The following is a 13,395-nucleotide window of genomic DNA, read 5'->3' on the forward strand; positions in this document are numbered from 1 at the left end:
AAACTACAATCCCCGACCACATAGCGACCAGAGAGACTCAGGCTTCCTTTACAGGTTTTATTCAAGCTTATGCAAGGGAGCCGCAATCATTCCTAGGAATGAAGACCCAGCTCCCAGATTGATTACATTTCACTACTTTTGTACTTTTTCTTATCACAATACATTTGAGTACATTTGAATATATCCAATCGGTAACCTACACATAGGTACCATTTTAAAACTATCCTACTAAGTACATAAAAATGTGATTTTGCTAACCAATTATTCTAAAGGGTGTATACATAATTATATTATCCAATCAAAATTAAAACACATACGCAAGACCTTGGTTCTCACAACTCAAGACTGTTTCTGTTTCATCAAAGACCCCTCTGTCCATTGTATGTTTTCCCATATCTAAGCTAAAACCATCTGCCCTGTCCTTATCTGAGAGAGGAGTATATATAAACTAACTTTATGTTATGTTTTATCTCCAGTCCAGCTCTCAAGGCTTCATCGCATCGTTGCACCACTTGAATGGCTCTGCCTGTGGCTGGACATTAGCTCATCTCTTGAAACTGTGTAAATCACAAACTCAAAGTCCCTTTGTGTGCAATATACATCTGCTTACCCTCAGCTGTCATTAGGTTTAGCATTCATGGCTGTTGGAGATTTTAAATGCTCTTCAGTAAATTCTTACAGTGTTCTCATTTAGCAATTTTAATTTTCCCCTAACACTCACCAGCTACTCACTTGTTCCTTATTACTTAATAATTTTATCATTTTTCATCGTCCAATTGTTGAGTCTCAGTCTCTAAGCAGAAATATTCATCAGCCAATCAATTTGGGTTTGCTGTGATGTCACACCGCGATATCCTAACTCGACTCTGACTTCAGCAGCGGTGGCAGCGGATAGCCGCTTTGCTCTCGGAACTCTCACCGTTTCTCATGCGGTTTTTATAGCCTCTCTGCTCTCAGAACTCTCGCTGTTTCTCATGAGGTTTTTATAGCCTCTCTGCTCTCAGAGCTCTCGCTGTTTCTCACGCAGTTTTCAATAGCCTCTCTGCTCTCTGAACTCTTGCTGCTTCTTGCGCTGTTTTCAGTTCCTCTCTGCTCTCAGAACTCTCACCATTTTTCACATTGTTGTTATAGCCTCTCTGCTCTCCAAATGAATAAGCATTTGGATCTCACAATAATACTCAGCCATGTAAAGCCAGAATATCCAGCGTTTGGAACAAAGGAACATAAAAAAATAGGAAAAGGAGTAGGCCATTCGGCCACTCAAGTCCGCTCCACCATTCAACCAGATCATGGCTTATCTTTTACTTCAACACCATTTTCCTGCACATCCCCATATCCTTTGATATATTTAACATGTAGAAATCTATCAATCTCTGCCTTGAATATACTCAGTGACTGAGCCTCCACAGCGCTCTGGGGTCGAGAAGTCCAAAGATTTAACACCCTCTGAGTGAAGGAATTGTTCCTCATTTAAGTCCTAAAAGGCTGGCCTCTTATTCTGAAGCTGTATCCCCTGGTCCTAGCCCCCACTCCCACAGCTGGGGGAAACATCCTTCCTGCATTAACCCTGTTGAGCCCTGTAAGAATTTTGTACACTTCAGTGAGATTACATCTCATTCTTCTAAACCATAAAGTCTCCTCAATTCTCATAGAACCATCCCAGGAATCAGTCTGGTGAACATTTGTTGCACTTGCTCCAATGGCAAGTACACTCCTCCTTAGATAAGGAGACCAAAACTGTACACAATACTCCAGATGCAGTCTCACCAAGGTTCTACACAGTTGCAGCAAGACATTTTTTACTCCTGTGCTGAAATTCTCTTGCAATAAAGGCCAACATACCACTTGTCTTCCTAACTGCTGGCTACACCTGTGTGTTAACTTTCAGCGACTTATGAATAAGGACACCCAGGTCCCTTTGGATATTAACACTTCCCAATCTCTCACCATTTAAGAAATATTCTGCATTTCTGCTTTTCCTACAAGTGGATAATTTCACATTTTTCCACATTAAATTCTATCTGCCATGTTCTTGCCCACTCACTTTGCCTGTCTAAATCCCCTTGAAGCCTCTTTGCATCCCCTCACAACTTACATTCTAATCTAGTTTGTGCCATCAGTAAACTTGAAAATTTTGCATTTGGTCCCCACATCTAAATCATTGATATAGATTGTGAATAGCTGGGCACAAGCACTGATTCCTGCCAACCTGAGAATAAACCATTTATTCCTGCTCTCCGTTTTATGTCCTTTAACCAATTCTCAATCCATACCAGTATATTACCCGCAATCTCAAGTGTTCTAATTTTTCTAACTAACTTTTTGTGTTAAGGCCTTATTGAAAGCCTTCTGAAAATCCAAATATACCGCATCCACTGGTTCCCCTTTATTTATTCCACTAGTTACATCCTCAAAAAACTGCAACAGGTTTGTCAAATATGATTTCCCTTTCATAAATTCATGTTGACTCTGTCTAATCTTACCAATATTATCGGTGTCCAGTTATCACATCCTTTATAGCAGATTTTAGCATTTTCCCCACGACAGATGTCAGGCTTACAAGTCTGTAGATCCCCATTTTCTCTCTCCCTCCTTTCTTAAATTTGCGACCTTCCATTCTACGGGAACCATTCCAGAATCTACAGAATTTTGGAAGTTGACCATCAATGTATCCAACTACTTCTACAGCCACCTCTTTCAATACTCTAGGGTGTCGATCATCAGGTCCAGGGGATGTATCAACTCTCAGCCCCAATAATTTCTCCAGTGTTACTTATTTACTAATACTAATTTCTTCCAGTTCCTCATTCTTGCTTGTCACTTGGTTCTCTGGTATTTCTGGGAGGTTTTTTGTATCCATTTCCTTATTCTCCATTATAAATTCTCCTGCCTCTACCTGTAATGGGCATTTGTCTTTGCTAACGTTTTCCTTTTTACGTACCTATAAAAGCTTTTACAGTATATTTTTATGTTTCTCACTAGTTTACTTTCATAACCTATTTTCTCTTTCCTTATCAGTTTCTTGGTCCTCCTTTGCTGAATTCTAAAGTGCTCCCAATCCTCAAGCTTACTACTTTTTTGGTAACTTTATAAGCCTCTTCCTTTGATCTAATACAATCTTTAACTTCTCTTGTTAGCCATGATTGGATCACCCTTCCTGCTGGGTTTTTATGCCTCAAAGGAATGTAAATTTGTTGTAAACCATGTATTAATTCTTTAAATCCTTGCCATTGCCTGTCTACCATCATACTTTTTAATGTAGTTTCCCAATCTACCACAGTAAATTTGCCCCTCATACCTTCATTGTTTCCTTTGTTCAGATTTAAGACCGTAGTTTCGGATTGAACTACATCACTTTCAAACTTCATGAAAAATTCGATCATATTATGGTCACTCTTTCCCATGGGTTCCTTTACAGCGAGATTGGCCCTTTCTCATTGCACAAAACTAGATCTAAAATAGCCCATTCTCTAGTTCGTTCCTCAATACGCTGTTCTGGAAAACCATCATATATATTCCAGGAATTCATCTTCCACAGCATTAGTGCTAATTAGGCTTACCCAGTCTATAGATAGATTGTAGTCCCCCATGATTACTGGACTACGCTTGTTACATGCACCTCTAATTTCCTCATTTATACCATGCCCTACATTACCATTACTGTTTGGTGACCAATAAACAACTCCTACCAATATTTGGGCCCTTTACTTTTTTTTTTAGCTCCACCCAAATTGATTCTATATCTTGATCTTCAACTCTAAGATCCTCTCTCACTAATATACTGATCTCATCCTTTATTAACAGCACCACCCAACCTCCTTTAATTTTTTGACTATCTTTCCTAAATGTCAAATACCCTTGAACATTCAGTTCCCAGCCTTGGTCACTTTGTAGCCATGTCTCTGTAACGGCAATTTGGTCATACCTGTTTACCTATATTTGTGTCGTCAATTCACCGACCTTGTTGCAAATGGGTGTACATTCAGATAGAATGCCTTTAATTTTGTCAATTATTTTTACAACCTCTAGCCTGATCTGCTGGTGCACTCTTGTACGTTCTGTCCCTTCCTGCCACACTCTCATTGTTATTTCCCTTATTGCTAGCTTTCTCTCTTGCCTTATCCTCTGTAATTAGTCACACCTTCCCTCACTTGATTTATCTTCCCACTATTTAGTTTAAAGCCCTTTCCTCCGCTCTAATTATAAAACTCATGCTTGGTCCTGATCTCTATCCAGTGACCACTTTTGGAATGTGACTTGTGGACAACAGATGAGGACACAACCGGCTCATCTGCTGTGTCACGGATATCGCTAGCTTAACAATTTTTAAGTTCAAATATGAAAAATGGCCCCTTGCGTATGGTCCAGAGGTGAACCAGTGCTCATGGGTCCACACCCTGTCTGACTTAGTGCCTTTAGGAGAGGAGGAATATAGTTTGAAAATATTTATTTTAATAAAAGGAGTTCTAAACTTTCACCTACCTGATATCTGGACATGTGCCTCTCGTCTTTTGCTCAATAACCGGTTTCCCATGAAACATGAAAACTTGTTTACTGAATCACTTGTGATATCAATATGACTCTGGACAGTAATAAGGCCTTTGGAGTCCTTTAGGAATTCCCATTCAGACTGTGTTGTCACATCTTGTCCATTCCCATCCTCCCACCATATCTCTGGCTCAGGATACCATCCATCTGATTTACACACGACACGAAGTCCTTTCTTTTTGTTTTCCTCCAGGTGAACCCAAGGCCGGTGTCCAAAACCTGCAAATAATATTTAATCAGTAATTCAAACCATTACAGATTTTAGATTGTTAAATATTTAATGTCAAAAACCCATAATAGTTTTAGTGTATTAATTATTATTGTAGAACTAACTATTCCTACACTGACTGACCCAAATATTAAAATCAGTGAGGGTAATGTAAAGTCTCAATGATAGTGTAAAACAGGTAATATTGGATTGATCCATAATGTGTCAAACTCTCCTTCCACCACCAGTTCTGTACCTTGTTTGTTCAGACAGGAGGACTCAGTATTGGGCCACTTTTCCTGTTTCCAGAATTCTCAATCACGTTGTCTTCACTCAATCCATTAATCAATAACTGCTGCTGCGATATCAGCAATTCCTGTTTACTGATTTATTTCCCTTTTCATTTGTAGCTATCGGTTCCATTCCAGATAGCATCAAACATACCAGCGAAGGCAGCACTAAGGTTATGCAGCGGAAGGGCCTCTGACAGCCTAGGGCTGAACATCAATTGTCTAGTGATGACTCCCATCTACATAGGGACTATGACCCACAACAGGACACCAAATCATAATTCCATAATGTTACCAAACCCATCCTTTCAGAAACCTCTCTCACCACCACCACCTGCCCTAAGCTTACACTCTTATTCTTCACCAGCACATAGACAATCTCCAATACCTCCCCAAGGCACATTAAAATTAAAAGCAGGAGTAGGCCATTCAGCTCTTCAAGCCTGCTCCACCATTCGATAAGAACATGGCTGATTTGATTGTTTTTTTTTAAATTCATTTAGGAGATGTGGGCCTTGCTGGCTAGACAATGATTTATTGCTCATCCCTAATTGCCTTTGAGAAGTTGATGGTGAACCACTGCAGTCCTGTGGCGGTCTAGGTACACCCACAGTGCAATTAGGGAGGGAGTTCCAGGATTTTGACCTGGTGACAGTGAAGGAATGGCGATATTTTTCCAAGTCAGGATGGTGAGTGGCTTGGAGAGGAACTTCCAGGTGGAGATGTTCCCATGTATCTGCTGCCCTTGTCCTTCTAGAAACTCACCGGGTTTGGAAGGTGCTGCCTAAGGAGCCTTGATGAGTTTCTGCAGTGTATTTTGTAGGTGGTACACACTGCTACCATTATACATGGGTAGTGGAGGGAGTGAATGTTTGTGGAAAGGGTGCCAGTCATGCAGGTTGCTTTGTCCTGGATGGTGTCAAGCTTCTTGGGTGTTGTTGGAGCTGTACTCATCCAGGAAAGTGGAGATCATTCCATCATACTCCTGACTTGCGCCTTGTAGATGGTGGACAGGCTTTGGGGAGTCAGGAGGTGAGTTACTCATCGCACAATTCCTAGCCACTGACCTGCTCTTGTGGCCACAGTATTTATGTGGCTAGCACAGTTCAGTTTCTAGTCAATGGTAACCCCCAGGATGTTGATAGTGGGGGATTCAGTGATGGTAATTCCATTGAATGTCAAGGGGCAACGGTTAGATTCTCTCTGTTGGAGATGGTCATTGTCTGGCACTTGTGTGGCATGACTGTTACTTGCCACTTGTCAACCCAAGCCTGGATATGGTCCACGTCCTGTTGCATTTGGACATAGGCTGCTTCAGTATCTGAGGAGTCGCAAACGATGTTGAACATTGCACAATCATCAGCAAACATCCCCACTTCTGACCTTATGATGGAAGGAAGGTCATTGATAAAACAGCTGAAGATGGTTGGGCCCAGCACTCTACCCTGAGGATACCCTGATACACAATAGAACTGTCTTGTGGGGTGGATTATTTAGCTTGCTGCTGTCCCATCGAACTAACATCTTCTAGCCTTAACTCTTGCCCACTTCCGTCTGTGACTCATCTAATACCCTATGTCATTGACGATTTCAGGTTTTCCACCAATCATTTCCATTTACCATCCACCATCCCTAAAAACCTCCATCCCTCACCAGGTATGACTCCAACCACAGGAGACTATTCATTTTACCCTTACCCCACTGACATCAGATTAACTTGGACTCTTTGGTGCCACACAGCTGAATGCTGCCTCATGTTAATGACAGTCACTCTCACTTCGCCAGTGGAATTTATTCTGATGACTTCTTCCATCAGTTTACTGATGATTGGAAGTAGGCTGATGGGGTAATAGTTGGCTGGGTTAGACTTGTCCTGCTATTTGAAGACAGGACATGCCTGGCAATTTCCCAATTGTCCACAATCAAATATCACATTGTGGGCTGCACTTTAACCAGTATATTGTCCTGGAAAAGAGGTCTGCCTATGTCATGGAGGCTTATTTTTTATGGAGTTTAAATCAAGTGGAAGTACTGGGATTTCTGACGTCACCTCTTCAAAGTTGACACCAGTAAGTTGTGGATACACAAAGCAACTTTAAACTTTCCACTGAAATTTTGCACCATCTAGAAAAAGATGCCTTAGAAGTGCCCATGAATTTTGACCCCATTATATCTACATATGAACTCAGCAACTAAATTATGTCAACAGTGATGACATAGAGTGGATATTCCAGTATTAAGTTGACCCAGTGATGTTCCCCCTATGAGCATGTGTCAAGCCGTCTGATGACAGTTTTCTCTGCACAAGGACAAAAGGTGACATGATGCCAATTCATGGGGGTCACATATTTGAAGGGGCTCAAAGTTAATTGCTGCATGGGCCTCAGGTTGTCTGAGCTCGGAAGCGTTAACATACAGGCCAGAATTTTCCAGCCCCTCATGCCTACGATGTGAAAGGAGATGTCAATGGCTGGCTGGCTCCGTTGCCGGGAAACGTGCCGCAGCGGAGCTGAAAAATTCCGGCCACCGTGTTGGCTGAACTGAACTAGTGTGTCAGTGCAGAGTGATCCCTGGAAGGTACCTGCTATAAATGTGCTTTCTGGACTTAGGGTCGTTTGCACTATACACTCTCTGAACTCGGGAGTGTTAGCATACGCCTTGTCTGAACTCTGAAGGATTATGCCAATGGTGCCACTATACATTTATATAAACCTCTGCATAGTCAAGCAGAGGTTGATGTCTGCACTAACTGCCTGCAGCCTGAGTATCACTGACTGGATCAGATTGCAGGCAGAATGCTGACTGAGTGGTGTCCAATTATACCTCATTCTTCCCTGTGTTGTCTGCACACAGGGGAACACAGTATGATATTAATTGGAGAGTGACATAGGTTTCCAGTCTGGACTAATGATAGCAGTTTAAAATATTTGCTAAAATCCTGAACTTTCTGGCAAGTTCTTTTGTGGTTATCATTTTCCAATGACATGAAGCTTGCTAACTGTAATTCATTATTTTAAAAATAGAAACATTCAAACGTACAAATTAGAAAAAAAAGAAAAAACAGCGAGCATTCAGGACAGAGAGAGGTGAAAACAGTGAGAGTGGAGAGACAGTCAGGAGATTGAAAGCAACGCGAGTACAGAAACTTAGGGCTGAATTTTATGGCTGACGCACAGATGGCGGAGCCTGCATGTCAGCGCTTAAGATGTCGCGTGAGCGTCCTGAAGTCAGTGCGCGGCATCGCAATATTTAGGTGGGCGAGCACTATGAAGCGTGATGCACATCCGCCATTAATTAAAGGCCTTGTTAAGGCCCTTAACTCAGCAATTGAAGCCGATTTTGAGGAGCCCATGCGATCTTCGCCTCAGCGCATGGGCCCAACGGGCAGGCGGGTAACTGATTTTTTAACAAACCTCATCCGCGGGCGGGATATGTGGGCTCAGAGGTGTTGTTCATGTTTTTTCTGAAGTATTTAATGCAGAAAGTGTTTTAAACGTGCCTGTGTGATTGTTAGCAGTTCAGATCTATTTCCAATAGCTTTCTCTGTACTTTGAAGCTTCAGCTCACCAGTCTGCAGACAGTAATCTTTATCGGGCCTGCAGATTTCCAGATGCCTCCATTTAGCCTGGGTATGGGTTCTGACATCTCCATTGGAGGCAGCTCCTCTGAGGAGCAAGGCAGGGATAGAATAACGAGGATGCCAGGAGTGAACAATCAGCCTCCAGGGGAGCCACCTTTGGGAGGGCAGGCGCAGGCACAAGGGGCGCAGGGCCAAGAGGTTGTCCAAGGTGGAAGGGGCCACAGAAGACCCCACTATCCTGCTGCCAGGGTATACAGGCGGCGAAGCAGCTACCTCAATATGACTGAGGTGCAGTGCCGAAGGAGGCTCCATCTCTCAAGAGAGATAGTCAACTATATCTGTCAGAAGATTGGCCCTGAGATCTCCCCTAACTGTGTGAGTGGACACCCCATGCCAGCGACAGTTGCCCTCCACTTCTATGCATCTGGCTCCTTCCAGGGCTCGGTAGGTGATCTTCGCGGTGTCTCCCAATTAGCTGTACACACTTGTCAAGCAGGTTACAGATGCTCTGTTCAGACGGGCATTGACCATCATCCACTTCCGCTGCAACCAGGCAAGTCATGCACAGCAAGCCAGAGGCTTCGTGGCCATTGCTGGCTTCCCTCGTGTCCAGGGTGCTATAGACTGTACACATGTAGCCATCAAGACGCCAGCAGGTGAGCCTGGTGCCTTCGTCAACGGAAAGGGCTTCCACCCCAAGAATGTGCAGATAGTGTGAGATCACAGGATGCTGATTCTGCAAGTTTGTGCAAGGTACCCAGGCAGCTCCCATGACGCCTACATCCTCAGACACTCCCAGGTGCCGGCGCTCTTCAGTGCTCCGGCTCGGCTGGATGGGTGGCTGGTGGGTGACAAGGGCTATCCCCTCAGAAGGTGGCTCATGACGCCTCTCTGTCATCCAAAAACAGAAGCTGAGCAGCGCTACAATAGGAGCCATGGCACCACAAGGGCTGTGGTGGAGAGAGCCATTGGTCTTCTCAAGATGCGCTTCCGTTGCCTGGACTGTTCAGGGGACGCACTCCAGTAACCCCCAGATCACGTCTCTTTGATAGTGGTAGCATGCTGCGCTCTGCACAATCTTGTGCTGGAAAGGGGGATGCAGTTGACGATGAAGACCTTGACGCACTGGATGAGGCTGCACATGATGAATCCAGCAGTGGCTCAGAGGATGAGGAAGCAGAGGGCAATGATGAGGGGCAGCATGCCGACCCGTTACTACACCAAGGAGGCAGGGACACCCGGGACACTTAATCCAACGAACCTTCAGATAGCTCCACACACATGGATCAGCAGGGCCAGCATTGCCTGGCGCTTGCACACGTGGCACTTAGGTGCTACATCTTCCACCTCATCAGCTGCAACTAAGGGCTTAGTACAGAAACATCAATGTCCACTCAAACACTCATGAGATGTCTGTCAAACATACAAATGCAGAACAAAGGAAACACCCTCAGCCATGGTCAGAAAAGTGGACTTAATTCCGTCCAAAATAAAACACAAACGTCGCTCAGACGTACATAATGATATTTTCCCTAATCTAGGGCCAACACAAAATCACCAGTGACAAACCCGTGGAGTGCCTAACGTGCCTTATGCTTACGTTTACGGGTGCTACGTCTTGGTGCTGCCCCATCGCTCAGAGTTGCTTGGGAGACAGCCTGCTGACTCTGCTGTCCTGTTGGCCTTGATGACCTTGGCAGGCGTCCTCTGGCCCGTGGAGCCTGTGCTGGCCCAGCCTGGGAGGGAGTGGCCAGTTCCAGAACTGGCACCTCCCTAGTTGTCGCAGCCTCAATGGATGCAACGGTCACTGGCAGAGAGGCGGAGGAGCTGCTGCCCTCATCCGGAGCGCCCTGAGAGGAGCTCGCAGCGACGACAGGCAGCTGCTGTGCTGATGTGAGGTCACATTGGACCTCCCTGCTCACCGCAGATGGATGGGCACCGAGCGGCGATACTTGGTGCCCAGAACATCTCCCACATTGTGAATGACCACCAGTGGCCATTAGCGCTGTGGGGGCTTGCAGGTCAGAGCATAACCCAATCAGAAGAGTCTCAATCCGACTGAAGCCCCTCTCCATGAGAGTCGCCAATCTCTCAGTGGAGGAAGCCTGAAGCTCTGTCCTGAGGTTCATGCCTTCACTGACACTCTGCCTGGACTCCTCCACCACAGAGACCAACTGAAGCACACCCTCATGCAACCTTGCCAGATGCTCCCATGCATCCTGCCACTTGTCCTGCAGCTGCTGCATTGCTGACATCTCCAGAGGCACAGCATCACTGCCGGACTCAGCACGTGCCTGGTCCCCTGCAGTCCTCCGGCTGTTGGTACCATTGGCACTCTCTGTCTGTGCCCTCTCCGCCATGCGGTGGTGATGCTGAAATTAACAAGGACAATGCATCAGTTAGCATTCAGTAACACCTTTCATCCCTTTCCGCACCCCCCAGCCTCATAAGTCACTCACCCTTCAAGAACCTAAGGAGACGAACATTGGTGGGGTGGTAAATAGTCAAGAGGAGGCCCAAACATTACACGCACATACAGGCAGGCTGGTCAGATAGCCTAAGGAATGCCACATGGAATGTTATGTGGATAAGTGTTCGGTTAAGCACTTGGGCAAGACAAGCAAGGTGCAGGAATACATGAGTAATGGTAGGACCGTGGGAAGTCACGACAATTACAGGGACCTTGCTGGACAGACCTGTTAAGGTAGCAGAACAGGAACATAAGGTGTTTAACAAGGTCGAAGCCAGACGTGCCTTCATTAACTGAGGAATAGAATGTAGGAAAAGGGAGGTCATGTTGCAAGTGCAGAGAACGCTGTCGAGGCCATATCTACACTTCTGCATTCAGCTGTGACCTGCACTTCATGGGAGGGATGGCATTGGAGTGGGGAGAGTGCAGAGGTTCCTGACCTGGATGCATGATGGCCTGGAGAGTTGGAGCGATGAGGAAACATTGCATACACTTGCGACATTTGCCGTGGAGCACAGGAGATTGACAGGTCACATTATTGACCTTCACACCGTTATGAGGGACATAGAACGGGTGGATACAAGGCAACATTTCCCCTTGGCGCAGGGATGACTAACGTGGTAGCATTTATTTAAGTTGAGTGTCATGAGGTTGACAGGTGAGGTGCTGAGGACCTTTTGGACAGAGTAATGTGGGACACACTGGCTGAAAGAGTGGTGCAAGTACAAACCCTCCTAAGATGCAATAAGTCTTTGGATGTGCAGCAGCGAAACCATGGCATGTTAGGCCATGGGGATAGTGGTCACAAATGGGATAGGGCGACTTTGGAAGGTGCTAGAGACGCGCATCCTCAAGGGGCCAAGGGACCTTTGTGTCGGACACACACGTCTGACTGTATCAGTCTGTGAATGAGCAGTGTTGCTGCATCAACAATTGCAGCAACCATCAGTGCTTTGGATGGTGGGGAGACAGAGTGGATGGGACTGTGGCCTTCAAATACCTGGCCGCTGCACCCCAGTCTCGCCAACAGCTGCCGCCCTAGCCGCCTGCCTCCTCCCTAGCTCCATGGCCTGCTCCTCATTGGCGGTGAGGCGCTGCAGCTCGGCATGCCCACCACCAGTCCGCTGCCGCTCCCTCATATTGCTCTCAGTTTTTGCCTGCAGAACAGAGAAGAGCACTTATTGGGGCTGATCGCTCATGCACTCTGCACACACACGCCGCACCCCAACCATAGTGGCCCATCTGAGGTCTCCAGCGGCTCCTGTCCACACCACTGGTGATCAGTCCCCAGAAGCTAGTACGGCTGCTCTCAACCCCCTCCCTCAACAGCCATCTTGGACATATTTGGTGTCCATCACTTTCAATAACACACTGGTCGTAGCGCCCATGGCAAGGAGGCACAACTACGTGCGGCGCCGATGCCAGCAGATGGCACTTGGCCACGGCACCTTGAGGCTCCGCTTCCACCATCTCATCAACATCAATAAGACATGTGTTGGAGTTCTGAGTATGTGTCTAGCTGCCTCCCCTGCAGGTTGCCCCCAGACTACTCAAATGCTACAAACATCAACATATGCAGGAGGAAGAACCCATCTTCACCTCAACCGCTAAGGCTGATGTAAGCATGGTCATTATCTGTTTGCCCACTCAGCGTGCGCCAAGTGCCCAATGCAGTAACGACACTAAGACGTGGCGGGGGAAGCCTCAAAGGCTAAGGCTACTTGCTGGGTTAAATGGCCAAGGCTGACATGGTAATCACCCTTCCAGAGTGCAGCAAATCATTGAAGCGCTTGCGGCACTGCGTTCCAGTGTGCTGCACATCGTCATGGGAACTTACAGCCTCCGTCACCTCCTGCCGCGTCTGCTTGGTGACGTGGGGCGCCCTCCTCATCCCATCCTCTGGAAACAAGACATCCCGATGGTTGGACACCTCTTGGAGGAGGGCAGCAGGGCAGCCTTCTGAGAACCAAGGGGCACAGTGGCCTATCCTACAGCCTGCCCCCCTCCTCCTCCTCTGCCCTCAAATCATGTCCTTCCGTATGAATGGCCATGGTGAACAGCCTAAAGGAGGATGCCTGGCCGCTCTTTATACAGACTGCCGGTTCCCCATTGGAACAGACGGTCTGAACATGCCAGCCACTGACTGGATTTTCCAGATGTAGACGGGAGCTACAAACCCGCTGGGCAGGCCTTAATTGGTCCACCGGTGCAAAATGGCGGCGCGGCCCGTTTCGGCCGCGGCGATCAGCTGCCCGCCCGCCGCCGAGTCACTCGGGCCCGCCTGCCCGTCAAGGCAAAA

General features: G+C 46.4%; 2 protein-coding genes across 4 annotated transcripts in view; both read right to left on the reverse strand.

Moving 5' to 3' along the window:
• Nucleotides 1–13,395, reverse strand: part of LOC144695628 (butyrophilin subfamily 3 member A3-like) — a 267,537-nt gene that overhangs the window by 156,768 nt on the left and 97,374 nt on the right. The window lies entirely within an intron of this gene.
• Nucleotides 1–13,395, reverse strand: part of LOC144695630 (butyrophilin subfamily 1 member A1-like) — a 99,812-nt gene that overhangs the window by 62,806 nt on the left and 23,611 nt on the right. For 2 of the 3 annotated variants that reach the window (XM_078566533.1, XM_078566534.1), the window contains exon 4: nucleotides 4,483–4,767. In XM_078566533.1, coding sequence (XP_078422659.1) covers nucleotides 4,483–4,767 — 285 coding nt within the window. Of the gene's footprint in view, nucleotides 1–4,482; nucleotides 4,768–12,096; nucleotides 12,254–12,855; nucleotides 12,996–13,395 lie in introns of all 3 variants that reach the window. The other variant, XM_078566535.1, reaches the window with a different exon arrangement.

The sequence above is a fragment of the Cetorhinus maximus genome, chromosome 21 (assembly GCF_964194155.1).
Source record: "Cetorhinus maximus chromosome 21, sCetMax3.hap1.1, whole genome shotgun sequence".
NCBI classification, from domain to species: Eukaryota; Metazoa; Chordata; class Chondrichthyes; order Lamniformes; family Cetorhinidae; genus Cetorhinus; species Cetorhinus maximus.